The sequence below is a fragment of the Colletotrichum paranaense genome, assembly GCF_030867605.1.
Source record: "Colletotrichum paranaense strain IMI 384185 chromosome Unknown Scaffold_9.1, whole genome shotgun sequence".
In the NCBI taxonomy this organism is placed as follows: Eukaryota; Fungi; Ascomycota; class Sordariomycetes; order Glomerellales; family Glomerellaceae; genus Colletotrichum; species Colletotrichum paranaense.
Genome location: NW_026848967.1, coordinates 782,348 through 795,544, shown reverse-complemented (window position 1 = coordinate 795,544; position 13,197 = coordinate 782,348). Strand labels below are relative to the sequence as shown.

At 55.4% G+C, this 13,197-nt stretch overlaps 6 protein-coding genes across 6 annotated transcripts; 1 reads left to right on the top strand and 5 right to left on the bottom strand.

The window, feature by feature from the left end:
* Nucleotides 1–1,278: 1,278 nt before the first annotated feature.
* CPAR01_11009 (uncharacterized protein) lies at nt 1,279–2,084 on the bottom strand (the record flags this gene model as incomplete). Its single annotated transcript, XM_060495268.1, has 2 exons — nt 1,279–1,843; nt 2,062–2,084. The coding sequence occupies 2 exons, from the start codon at nt 2,082–2,084 to the stop codon at nt 1,279–1,281; spliced, it is 588 nt and encodes a 195-aa protein (XP_060345616.1).
* Nucleotides 1,288–1,962, top strand: CPAR01_11010 (uncharacterized protein; the record flags this gene model as incomplete). The annotated part of the gene is made up of 1 exon (XM_060495269.1): nt 1,288–1,962. The coding sequence occupies one exon, from the start codon at nt 1,288–1,290 to the stop codon at nt 1,960–1,962; it is 675 nt and encodes a 224-aa protein (XP_060345617.1).
* Nucleotides 2,085–2,679: 595 nt separating the features above from the next.
* Nucleotides 2,680–4,289, bottom strand: CPAR01_11008 (uncharacterized protein; the record flags this gene model as incomplete). Its single annotated transcript, XM_060495267.1, has 2 exons — nt 2,680–4,127; nt 4,241–4,289. The coding sequence occupies 2 exons, from the start codon at nt 4,287–4,289 to the stop codon at nt 2,680–2,682; spliced, it is 1,497 nt and encodes a 498-aa protein (XP_060345615.1).
* A 927-nt stretch (nt 4,290–5,216) lies between these two features.
* On the bottom strand, nt 5,217–6,788 carry CPAR01_11007 (uncharacterized protein; the record flags this gene model as incomplete). The annotated part of the gene is made up of 1 exon (XM_060495266.1): nt 5,217–6,788. The coding sequence occupies one exon, from the start codon at nt 6,786–6,788 to the stop codon at nt 5,217–5,219; it is 1,572 nt and encodes a 523-aa protein (XP_060345614.1).
* A 2,146-nt stretch (nt 6,789–8,934) lies between these two features.
* On the bottom strand, nt 8,935–10,122 carry CPAR01_11006 (glycosyl hydrolase; the record flags this gene model as incomplete). Its single annotated transcript, XM_060495265.1, has 1 exon — nt 8,935–10,122. One exon carries the CDS (start codon nt 10,120–10,122, stop codon nt 8,935–8,937), a length of 1,188 nt encoding a protein of 395 aa, XP_060345613.1.
* A 2,265-nt stretch (nt 10,123–12,387) lies between these two features.
* On the bottom strand, nt 12,388–12,876 carry CPAR01_11005 (uncharacterized protein; the record flags this gene model as incomplete). The annotated part of the gene is made up of 1 exon (XM_060495264.1): nt 12,388–12,876. The coding sequence occupies one exon, from the start codon at nt 12,874–12,876 to the stop codon at nt 12,388–12,390; it is 489 nt and encodes a 162-aa protein (XP_060345612.1).
* Between the last annotated feature and the right edge of the window lie 321 nt (nt 12,877–13,197).

The window sequence follows — 13,197 nt, the reverse complement described above, 5'->3', positions numbered from 1 at the left end:
TTTTGCGTGCTTGCTTCCCGCGGCTGGCGGTGACGGCGTCAACCGCTTGTCACAGGCGTTCAGCCTAAACCAAGGGGAGGGGGGGGGGCCTGCTGGCCCTCGTGGCTTAGACAGGATCTGTTCCCCGAGGGTGTACGGGAGAGTTTGCGTAGGTGTTCGGATAAGAGGGCACGACTCATGCCTCACACGAGGGTACGATGGCAAGGATGGCACGATGGTCTCATGATGATTTTGTTGTAAGGCATTTGGGCTCTCGAGCTGTAGCCTGTGGGAGCTGCGTTGCACTGCTGCAGTGCTGATGCTGCCCGGGCCTCATTCGTTGTCTGGTGGAGCCGTTTTGCGTTTTGGAGCAATTGGATGGAGAATGGTGAAGCCCGGGAGCTATGGCCAGATCGAGAACGCTTTTGACGTCAACGGCTTGGCGGGAATGATGGGGTAAGACCAGCGACATACTGTGAGTGGGGCTAAGTGAGGAGCATTTCGGGGCCGAACCCCATGACATCATGCAGGCACGGTGACGACAAGCTTTCCAGCTCGAGCCCAATGGGCAAGCTTCCCCTAGGCTCCCGGCAGTCGAAACATGGATCACGAAAGGTGTCGGGCTTGTTCAGCTAGTGGATGCGGGGGAATGCCGGCGTCCAGCGGTGAAGGGGACCCGGGGCTGGGTTAGTGTAGCTTGGGTAGGTATTAAATTTCTAGATGTGCCCAGCAAATGTCTCTCTTGTGCTTGTTATCCGTAGTGCTTGTCATTTCATACCCAAGGTATTCACTTTGTGTGGTCCATCCCCCCCCTGCCAGCAAGCCACACAAGTCGATCCAGATCCCTTCCCGATTGCCGTTGAAAAGTGCAACGCCGTCAGAGTCTCCCCTGCATATTTTGTCTCAATTCGGCATCCGTACCCCTCCCCTTCTGTGCCTTTCTTGCCCTATCCTCGACAAGGGGCCTTGACGCCACCTGCAATCCTTTGAGATATATAATTCTACGTACCGCCGCGTTCTTTTTTGCACCTTCGGCACTTTAATGTCGTTCTGAGGGGACGCGAAAACCACCAGCCTCACCACGCTTTACCCTCGAGACGTATATCAAGAACAACGGAAACAAAGAAACTGTTCGAGTACGGGGAACGTTGAACAACCGCCTTTGACACTAAACCGAAACCATAAAATAAGCTACCGTCAAACTTATACACCATCTACATCTCAATATTCAAGAGCTCGAAACATATACAAAGTCAACAACGGAAAGGACAATACACACACATACATATCAACACACACCTACACAAAATGGTGAAGCCGAGCAAGCTCCTCCCACCCGATCCACGACCCTGGAAAGCGGAACCCGAAAAACGCAAAGAACGCAAAGAGTTCGAAAAAGAGGTCGCCGGCTTCGACTGGGGCCAGGCCATCGCCCTCGGCCTCATTGGCGCGACGGTCGCCTTTGGGATCGACAATTCGCTCAAGCGCAAAGAAGCAAAACACGAGGAGGAGGAGAGGAGGGAGGAGAGGCGGAGGCAGAGGGAGAGGCAGTCGGGGTCCCGCGCGCCGAGGAGCAGTCGCAGCCAGGCTGGATATGATAGAGACAGGGGCAGGAATAGGGAGAGGCACGGCAGCAGACACGACGATGATGACGACGGCAGAACCGACGACGGGAGGAGTTTTCGGGATGATAGGAGCGACCGGGATTACTACGACCCGGATTGGCATGAGAGGGAGTATAAGTCCGTGAGGGACTATGCGCCACCGCCGAGCGATGTTTCGGAGGCGAGGGCGACGCGGGGGACCGCTGTGAGGGAGGAGAGTGTTAGTGTGAGGGGCGTTGGAGGGAGGGAGTACGTGAGGGCTATGGATCAGTTTGAGAGGGATTATGGCTATGGGGACTGTCGGCCTAGGTATAATGAGCGGAGGCGGAGTCAGAGTATTCCTGTCTCGAGGTCGAGAGATTATTATTCGAATTGGTAAGGATTCTATTTTGAGAGAGAGGGATAGAGGATCTAGTGTGGTGTGCGTCGTCGGCGTGCCCTGGTTCGGACGGATGAGCGATGGGGTTGATCGACATACGACACTGCATAACTAAATGACATTATGAGAATGATTATGATTAGCATGGGATAGGGTTGGTTCTGCATATGGAAGAATCGAAAACAGACACAGATACAATACCCTTCTCAGAGTAAGGGATTGAGTCTTATGTTGGAGCGAAGCATTCACATGGTTTAGACGTTTTTGCGTTGGTTCATCTTTTTAACAGATCTTTCGTTGAATTTTCAATCATACATATCTGCAGTTCAAACCATGCCTTGCATCTGACAATAAATCAGTGAATATCGCCATCTCACCTCGCTCACTTGCGTGTATGATACGTGGGTCATTGTCAACTTCTTACATTCTTGGCTGTTGACTAGCTACATTGTGCCCAGATCAAATGGGGAGTGACTGAAATACGGGATATTTGGTTACCATAAGCAGCTCATACAAAAGAAACATAATGCAGCGTCATGTTCAAGATCAAAATTGAACGTCGAGATCGAAATTTCAGCACCCAAAGCATCGTTCCCACTTTTACATGGCAGTCTTCATCGGGCACTCAAGAGCCGTAAGTCCAAGCATGTTTACTCATATCCGAGTCTATTGACGCGATGCTTTCTACGTACCAAAATAAAAGACTCTAAGAGAACTCTACTGTCCATCGGCAAGCGCCTTCTCGGTAGCCGCAACAATGATATCAAACGCCTTCTGGACGTGCCCCTCCTCAATAACCTGGCTGCTCCCGGTACACATGCGAATACCATACAGCCCATGAAGCGTCGTCGGCGTCAAATAAATCACGCCCTCCCCGTTCACGCTCTCCAACACCGCCTCCGTCACCTTGTTGCTCTTCTCTCTATCACCGGCCTTGCATGTGAACACGACCAGAGCATACCGCGGCCCCGTCACAATCTCGAACAAATCCCCCCTCGACTTCACCATCTCCGCGAACCTCTCCCCGAGCTGGATCCCCCTCTCCAGATGCTTCCGGATCCCGCTGGCGCCGTACGCCCGCAGCACGAACCACAGCTTCAGGCTGCGGAAGCGCCGGCCGAGCGGGATCTGCCAGTCGCGGTAGTCCGTCACCAACCCTGCCTCGGAGAACTGGTTGCGCAGGTACGCGGGTTTGATGCTCAGCGACTCGACGAGCCAGGTGCGGTCGCGTACCCAGAGGGCGGAGCAGTCGAAGTTTGTGAGCATCCACTTGTGCGGGTTCACGTTGAAGGAGTGGAAGGCGGCAAAGGGCGCCGTGAGGTGTGCGTTTTGCGGGAGGATGAGAGCTGAGCCGGCGTAGGCGGCGTCGACGTGGACCCAGATGCCGTCCTGCTCGTCAGAGGCCAGAGCGTCCTTGATGCCCGGGAAGTCGTCGACGGCGCAGGTGTCGGTGGTGCCGAGGGTCGCGGTGAGGTAGAACGGCTCCAGCCCCTTTGCGCGGAGTGCGGCGACGGTGGAGGCGAGGGCGGCCCCGGACATTGCGTAGCCCGTTTCCGCCGGGGCCGGGACGGTGGCGAAGCGGACGCCGAGGACCTGCGCCGCCTTCTTCGTGGACGAGTGCGCCATTTCGCTGCCGAGGGCGACGAGCTTGGAGCGCAGGCGCCAGGTCTCCTCCTCCTTTTCTTCCGAGTCCGCGGGGAGGTGGGCGGTGCGGGCGCGGAGGAACTTGTCGCGGGCGGCGACCATGACGGTGAGGATGGCCTCGGAGGCGGTGCCGTGGAGGACGCCGCCGCCGCGGGTGGGCGCGGTGGAGAGGTACGACTCGGGCAGGTTCAGGAGCTGGGCGAGCCAGTCGAGGACGATTGTCTCGAGCTCGGTGACGGCGGGGGAGCAGATCCAGTTGAAGTGGGCGCCGTTGAAGGCGTTTGAGTAGAGCTCGGCGAGCATGGCCGGGTAGGAGGAGGAGCAGGGGAAGAAGGCGTGGAAGGAAGGGGATTGCCAGTGGGTTATGCCCGGCACGATGTGGGATTGGAGGTCGGCGTGAATGGTCTGCCATGATTCCGGGTCCTCGGGGGCGGATTGCGGGAGGAGGGGGCGGAGGTAGCCTGGGGTCACCGAGGGGAGGACTTTTGGTTGGGAGGTGATTGTGTCGTAGTATTTTGTGACTGGGGGATGGTGGTTAGTGACTGAGGGCTTCGTGAGAGGGGTTGGAGGATGAGGATTGGGGTGAGGGTGTTCGGTGGTGATGAGATTCAGGAGGGTGTGATGAGAGACTTACTGTCTTCTATGGCCTCTGCGGCCGCGGTGCGGAATTCGGATGAATCCATCTTGAAGAAGGTCTACTAATCAATGTCTAAGTGTTGCTACTGATGTCCTTCGCTCAGAGCCTGGGTACGTGTATGGAGGGCAGGATTATCCGTCTTATAGAGAATGATATCTCGAGTCTTTAATGCCACCTTTCCAGCAGTATGAGAGACGCACACATGAGATGAAGTCGATTGTGTTGTGGACGTAGTAAGTAATAGCCCGGCCAATCAAGAGCATTTCACAAACTAGGGTCGGCTGTCCATAGACGACATGGAAGTTTGCATCTCTATCTGGTACTCCACCATGGCCCGCCCATCACATCATTGTCCGATTTCCTATTTCCCCGGTTCTTGGAAGGTGGATTCAGAATGCAGTAATGTAATAGGTCAATGGTGTCGAAAGCTGTTCGTCGTGGCGTACGGAGGACTCGACTACTCGTCAGCCAGCCGCGCGGGGCGACTCAACGCGGGGTTTGTCGCTCGGAACACCGGCCGGAATGCCCTCGGAACGGCTCCGATTATAAGCATAATGCACCCAGCCCTGCTCAAAGGGCGCCTTTTTGACAGAAAGAATGTCAAAAATGCGTTTTGGGCCCTCCGCCCTAAAGTGACATGAGCGTCGCAATTGAGTTTTCTGGGTCGCTGATCCCGGCACTAAGGGTCAAGTCCGAGATCTACCTAGTATCTGGTGTACCTTGCCATGTGAGACCAACAAGAAAGCACCCACCGAATCCAGTTTGATCATGAGTTTGACTGCTTTGAAGTTCTATTTCTATTGGTCTTCTCTGGGCTACGCTCTGCCTGGATTTGGGCCCTGGAGACATTTGAAAACCACTACAAAGCTCCAATGGTTTGATAAGTCAACAACACGTGACATCTAGTAAGGACTAGGTAGCCATGGATTGTAAACCGCCAACCAACACGGCATCTGCACTCATACCAAATTACTTAATCGCACTCAAACATCTTTGTAGTGCTCACATTGATTCGGCTCCAGCTCCGCCGGTTCACAACGCAGTCCCAGAACATCATGGGCCAGTAGACGTGATAGAGCCACCACGCCGGCAACGGATCCCACAGCTCAAACGTCCCGTCCTTCCAGAAAAGCACGTGCTCGACAAACGTCTTCACAGACCGCCAGTACGCCGCAATCGACATCCGGAAGAGCAGTACCCTCGCCGTCGGCAGCAGCAGCAGCGTGAAGAGGTCATGTCCGATCCAGTAGTATTTCGACGGCCTCCTAGGCGTCACCACATCCGTCTCCGAACTGCCCCCAGAGGTTCCCGTCTCGTCAAGTACGCTCAGGTACTGCTCCACCATGTCCGGAGTCTCTCCAAACAATGCGACAGCCGTGTGCGCCCGCGGGTTACACTCGATCGGATACAGCTTCAGCTGCTCAGGCTTACATCCATCCCCCGCCTCCGCCGCAGCAACGTCCTCGTAGCTCACCATGAAATCGAAACTCAGGTGGCCCGTATACGCATCCCCAAACGACGCGGCCTGCTTCCGCGTAAACTCGAGCATCGCCCTCGACAGCGGCGACGAGGCCGGCAGCGCGACGTAGTGCATCAGCAGCTCCGCCGAGCGGCACGCCACAAACGCTCTCACCTCCCCGCGGACCACGAGCGCGTGCGTGCAGAACTCGTCGCCGTCGATGTACTCCTGCAACAGCCAGGGCTCCTTGTCTGACATGCCTAGCCACTCGAGGTGGTAGACGTGATCGTACGTCTGCTTCTCCGTCGGCAGCGGCAGCAGCGTCATGTCGCCGCGGCCGCGGTCGTTGACGCCCACCGACTTTGCGATGAAGCGCGGCGGCGGCTTCCTGTTGTTCTTGGCGGTGGTCTCGGACTCGGCGTCGTAGGACAGTCCCCCCGACGCTTCTTCCAGCGCGGCCAGCATCTCATGTCGGCTCGTGACGAGATATGACTCTGGCACGCGCAGGCCCGTCTCCCGCGTGTGGTCCATGAAGGAATCTTTCTCGTGCAGGATCCGGGTGCGCGCAACGTCGGGTTGCACGGCGCGGCACCGCGTGCGGGCCTCGACGACCTCCTTGACGACGCCGTCCTCGACGGCGGACCCGACGCCTGAGCAGCTGACCCAGAGGTCGACCTTCTCTCGCTCTACAATCCTCAGCACCGAGTCGAGGTACGGGTCGGCGCCGCCTCCAGATCGGCCGGGTTTCTGTAGGACGTGGTAGGCGGCGAGGGCGGTGGACCGGCTGCCACAGGCGTTGGGGGAGAAGTCGGCGCCCACGACGCGGTGACCGGCTTGGTGGAACAGTCGGGCGAGGGTTAGGCCCTTTGTCATGCCGACGCCGGTGACGAGGATGGTGCGGCGCTGCTGCTGCTGGCGGTCCGTGGCGGCGGCGGGGTCAAAGGCCTGGCCGGGACGCAGGAAGCGCTGCCACACATAACTCAAGGCGAGGATGATCGTCGTCAAGGGGATGAAAGCGACGCTGATGACGATGAGGACTAGATCCTTGAGGATCTGGCCAAAGGGGTCGGCTGAGGCGGCTTTCATGGTCGCAGTGGTGCCCGGGTTGTCCCTTTGAATGAAGTATTGCTCCACTAGATGGTGATTGGATCAGAAGGAGACGGGAGAGTGTAAGTAGGTAGGTTGCTGGGGCCGAAGATGAGACGGCGAGTTCGCTGCGTGACGCCGTCGCAGGTTTGGAAGAGCAGCAAGCAGCGTCATCCAATTGGGATGGGAAAGCCAGTTCGGTTGAACAGGTGAAGATAGGTTAGGAAGGGATGAAACTACCTTTTCGCGCTGCGTGTCCCAATCTTCGTCCCAGGATACACGGCGGGCTGAGGAATGCGGGATTGGAAAAAAAAGTGTGGCAGGTACGAAGTTTCTCTCGCACACAAATACCTACCTACACGCGTACGCGGGCATAGGTATCATGATGACCTTTTCCCCGAAGGCTCCGACGCACCGCCCACTTGGGTTGATAGAAGTATACCTTACGTCATGGACTACTGCAGCTATTGGTGCGAACGCACATAACTTTACCTACCTTAACCCCCTCGCCTCGTCGTACCTTGCCTTAGGTAAAATACGCGCCAGAGTGATGTCTCACTGCGTCGAATTATTGGCATGTTGTGTGAGTGACGGGAGCTTCAGCTCCGTCTTCCAACCGGAACGGACCGGATGGGGGGAGGGGGGGGGATAAGATGTCGCAAGCTCTAATAGCTTTGTCAAAAAATGTCAACGAGTGGGGACTTCTCTTGTCTTTTCCCTTTGGCTGAGCATACGCGCGTTGTGTATCATTCTGAAGCTGTGGCTTGAGTGTCAGCGTCGGACAGAGTTCTGGCTTTGCAGGTTGGCTGGTGCCATGTGTTTTTGGAGATGGGAGGATGCGCGGATCATTGACTGCCTCTGCAGGGATATCTGAAGTCAGAGCCCCACAGGAAGTTGGGAAGCCAAGACTTCACCCCACCTTGATATATAGTGTTTTAATACATAATACTGCTCCTCGGCATGATGAAATCAAATATGCTTATAAGCATGATCAAGTGGCATTGATCGACTGTACTGAGTAAGATACGGGTAGTCTGAGCTTCAATACCTTCCTTCAGGCAAGTTCCTTAAAAAGGTAGGACGGCAGCAGATGCCAAAGGGAAAAGGATGAACTGACAAGCCACCAAGCGAAGAAGAAACGGCACATGAGCATAGATACCTTACAAACCATCCTAACATGGAGGCCGCTCATTCTTCCTGTGTCAAGCCAGGATCTCGTCCCTAATACCAAAAGAAGAAAAAAAGGCTTTGCCTGACAGGAACAAGGGGAGAAAACAACCCATGATGGTCTCCAATTTCAATTTCCCCCGCATAACAAACCACCAAAAATCAACCAACCCATCTCCCCCCCGAACGATCTCCCGCGGGCAATTTAAAGCGGAAGCGATCAGCAATGCGCCATAAATAACTTTCTTTCGCATATGGAGTACTATTACTACCTACACAACCGGCTCACAGCTCCCGAGCGAACGAGCCAACGAACCAACGGATGATCGTTCCGGGAGATCTCCTTTTTGGCTCTCGAGAGTTTTTGCATCTACCCTCAATCTAAACTCCCGCGCCGATACCACCGTGGAGACACCCCTTGGCGCTCAGTCCTTCTAGAATCTCTCCTTTAATCGATGGCGATCTAGCTCGAGGGAGTTCTCGTATGGATCCATAGAGGGCGACCATCAGTTTCAGTGAAATCATAAGTCTCGCAGAACTGGTGATCATCAAATAGTGTATGTATGCGGTGGAAGACCATGTAGTATTATCCAACACATCTATGCCCCAGTATGTTCGCTTACTCCCGTGCAAGCCTAACCAAACGACTATCCAAAATGAAACTATGGTATCATTACTCATTAGAGTCATTATTAACAATAAGCAAAACCCTCCGGTGCGCCGCCCGAGCTGGTCTTGTCTTGCTCAGCTCGGGGCATCAAAGGAGTGTCCGTGTGTTCTGAGGGGTATCCCGTTCCCGATCAAGTCTAATCCGTTCGTTGCCGTTTTCCCCTGCGCCCAATTAGAAAGAAGGAGCGTGTTGCAGAGCGGCCATGTGAAGTAAAGCAAAATTTCCAACGCCTGCCCGATGATGATGATGATGATGATGATGTTGATCCAAAAGGTCTGAGGACAATTAATCTCTCAAAAGAAGTCCCGCTCACGCGACGGCAACGGCGGCAACAATGGAGTCGAGTGCTGAGCTGTGAGTCGGCCCGGAAACGCCTTGCGCGGGGCCCGACCAGACGACACCCATCTTGCCAGCAGAGTCGCGGTTGGCGCTCCAGTTGCTGTCGGCGTTTTTGGTGATGAAGGTCTTGAAGTCGTTGTTGGGCGCCGCTTCTTGCAGGTATCGCAGGTTGCGAACAAAGATGCCCTTGAACTGGTTGCCGTCGGAGCCGCAGTTGGGCTCGCACGTGTCGTGCAGGATGCCGTTGTCGTCGGCCAGCTGCTTGATGGCCGCCTTGGCAATGTTGGTGGCGTCTGTCAGGACCGACTTGTCGCCATTAGCCTTGCTGAGCTCGACGAGACCGCCGAGAACGACACCTTGGTTGTAAGACCACACGTTGGCGCCGTTGTTCTTGCAGTTGCCGTCCAAGCCGTCGTTGATGGTGCCCTGAGCGTTGATCATGCCGGTGGCCTTGAACCAGGTCCACTGATCAGTCGCGATCTTGAGGTAGCTGGCCTTATCGCCCGAGATGCGGTTGGCCAGCGAGGCAGCGACGCTGAGGTAGAGCTCGTTGGCGATGGCGTTGACGTACTTGCGGTCCTTGCTCCAGTAGATGCCGCCATTGCAGTTGGTATTGCCGCCGGTCTTCATATCGGCAAAGATGCGCACGGCCATGTCGAGGTAGTCTTGGTTCTGGGTAACATCGTAGGCGCGGATCAGGCCGAGCGCCCACCAGCCTTCGTCGTCATAAAACTCGTTGATGAAGTTGGGAAAGCCCTGAGCGCTCATTTGACGACCTTCGATAGGCAGCGGTACCTCGCGCTTGGTGATGGCGTACGAGGTTGTGACAAGGCCAGCGGCATTGATAGACTTGGAAGCTGATGCTGTGGCCTTCTGAGCCTGCTGGAATGTGTTCATGAGAATGCCTCCGATGTTAAGCTCGTTAGCAGCATCCCGGTTCAGGTTGGCGAAGTCGGCGAGGGTGGTGAAGGCGTTGGCACTGTTCCACCAGGCGTTGTCCCAAAGACCAGAGCCAACATCGTACCAGGTAGATTCGAGAGTGCGAATGGCGGCAACGGCGTTATTGGTGTATGAGGCGACGTCTGCTCTCTGGGCAATAGGACGAGTAGACATGAGAAAGACTGCCCGGGCTGCGAGCCCTCCAACGTTGGCGACCATGTTGACGATTATTAAGTATAAGGAGTTGAGTAAGGAGGCGGAACAGTTCGTCTGGTCTTCTTCTCTGTTCGAGGTAGAGAAGTGAGGGGAGTAGTGGAGGAGGATATATGTATTAGTTGCAATGGCGAGGGCAAGGAGAGGCCACTTTCGGTAGAGGAGGGCCGGGATGTTAAATATATCAGGAGCGGGTGAGGATTCCGGTCCATGTGCCCCTTGTCCAGGTTTCCTCCGAACTGGTGGACCGGCACAACAGTAATGGAAGTGGTGGGAGGAAGGCGGGTACGGACAAGGCGATGAGGAGGGACGGTAATGCTGACCCTGGACGGCAATCTTGGTAGCAGGGCTCTGAGAAAGTGGAAATCTGGGGCGGAAGTGGCAGCAACAGGAATGGAAGCATGAAGATGATGGGTTGGAAGAAGCGGAGATGTCGTCAAGGTCAAGATCAGCGTCGAGGTGGGATGACGAGGAAGAGGAAGGAAAGGATACATGTAAGCAGGAGCTGGCGCAGGCGCGGCTTTTGCCAACGTCCTGATCCTGCGATGACAGCGCCATGATCCTTTTTGCGTGTGTCTTTACTCGCAGCCTGGAAACAAGCACAAAACAAAACGAGGCTTCATCTGATGTTGTGATCAGGAGCTGCCTTCTCGTCGAGCCAGCACATCGCACGCGGCTGCGCCCTGACAGGGGCCACCCGGCAAAGAAGTACGAAGATCACAGTCAGGGGTCAGACTGTGGTGGCCAGATGGTGTATCTGGGAAGAGAAGGAGGAAGAACCAAGGAGCGTGGGATGAGATGATGACCAGAGAGGCAAAGCGCGAAGAGTCGCAAGTACCAAGTAGCCGTACTCAGTAGCAAGAGGCAAAGGGCAAAAGAGCAAACTCGGAGTACAGATAGCAAAAGGGGCAAGACAAGACAAGGGCGTTTGAACAGCGGTTCCTTGGAGAGCGAGCGGGTCGGTAAGCGCTGTCGTTCATTGGGAGAGATTCGAACGGGACGAGGGTCTACCGCCAGATCGGAGACTCTTTGAGAGTCTTGGTCGCTTGGGAGTCGTTGGAGTCTTTGGGGATGGGGAGCTTGAGAGCTGAACGTGTAAAGGTGACTGGCGGTAGATGGTGTTTCAGACAAGATTGTACGTTATGCTGTGTTGGCGGGCGGCGCGAGACCGCACCAACTGGATCTGCGGTACAAGGTACTTTGTGAGGTCCCTACCTAGTGGTGGTTTGTCCCATCCAGGCTTGAGGTACGTACTGCACCGGACCGCTTATCGGGCGATAAGGCACTTGTGACGAACCTTGAACCCGAACCCATCGAGCCAGCGCCTGAGCTGTGAGCAGTGAGACTGTGAGACTGTCACACTCACAGCGGCGCCAAGTTCCAACGCCCAGGAACCAGAGATCGGTATCCGGGCCTTCCATTAGCCACGGGTGCTATGACCAGGGGCTTAAAGGGTGTTGCAAGCCCCATGTCCCCCTTCAGTCTTGGGTCACTTGGCTGGGACATCTGGGACTGGCCCCCGGGCAGGAGGGGATCCCCTGGCATCTGCAGCCCCTAATTGGGAAAATCTGCACATCGCGCACCGCCACGTGCGGGTCTTTCCTTAGTTTCCTCCTCCATTCCTCCTTCGTCTGGTCCTCCAGAGATACCTGAAGCTTCTGGTGTAAGAGGGGGACGTATCTTTTCTTTCCTTCTCTTCCGTACACATCCTTTTGCGTCTTTCCCCTACGATAATGGTACACCTTGCTCTCCACCCTCATAGAGTAGTACTCCGATATGCAACGGGCAGCTCAATCTGGCTAGGAACGCCTAGGACAGCTACGAAATCCCAAAGGATGCTGATCCGCGAATATCAGAGGCATCTAATCCAGCATGGTCAGGGTAACATCCACAGAGACCTCTCATGATGAGGTTGCACGTTACACTTGACCACCAACAAGCTCCGACTGCTGTGATTCATTCCCATGATCCAGACTCGCATTCTAGATCTGCGCTTTGTTGTCATGTCTGTTCACTCACTCCGAGTCAGAGTCACCCTTTCAGTCATTGCACAGCATCGCAGCCTCGGGATCAATTCGTTCGCCTCATGGATGCATCATCACCACATCGTTCACCCAGAGCTATTGCTCCGCTGACGTAGCCGAGCAGGAGGGATCATCAAGCTTGTGGACGATGAATGGGCTCCAGACTCAGATGACAGTCCGATTCAGACCGACTATTGACAAAAGTCCGCGAACCTTGTCTTCCCATGCGCATGACTGCGGCGTGCAGTCAAATATTGGCAAGATCATGTTCACAGAGTACGGCTCGTCGTCCAAGACTGACCAAGAACCATCCAAGAACTCCAGGCCCTGACGCCGAGGTCTCCAATTCGTCGCTTGACAGCTTATTTCCCACGGCAGCGGCGCAGAGGCTGATCTTCAATGCGGTGGAGCGCCATGGAAGATTCTTTACCAAGTATCCGTACCTTCCTTCTCCTGAGTGTCGACTGGCGAGACGGGGAACCAGGGCTCGCTTTGTTTCGAGGAGCTCAACAAGATTACCTCGACATGCAGAACACCAGAGAAATGCCAGCAAAGGCACCAGAGCCATCAGTGCCACCCTGGTCCCGGGGGGTGGCTGACGACCCAAGCTGACAGCGGGGATGGAGGGGCATTTTACGCATTCCCACTGCCGGGGACCACCTCGCACCACGAGCTGGCCCGCAACCTGCAGGTGGGAGCCGATGTCGAACCTGGAGCTTTGGATGACAACAGTCATGATGGTTTTTGGCATCAAAACAACCTCTTTTCTTCTCTTTGCGACAACAAAGCTCTCGTCTTTCGAATCAGCATGCTCGACGTGGCAGGGTCGCAGTACTGGCGGCCAAGTGACCCTGTGCAGAACAAGAGCAATGCTACGATGAGGAAAGATCACGAATCAGCCTCAATGGAGCCGTGACCGTGCTCAATGTTCTGGCGATCACTTTGGTTTCGGCATTCGAACATGAGAGGTCACACCGACATTCAGGGCGGCCCGGAGTCTGCGGCCCAAAGGTGCGTCTGTTGGATGGGTTGAAGCCAACCAACTATCATCCTTCAA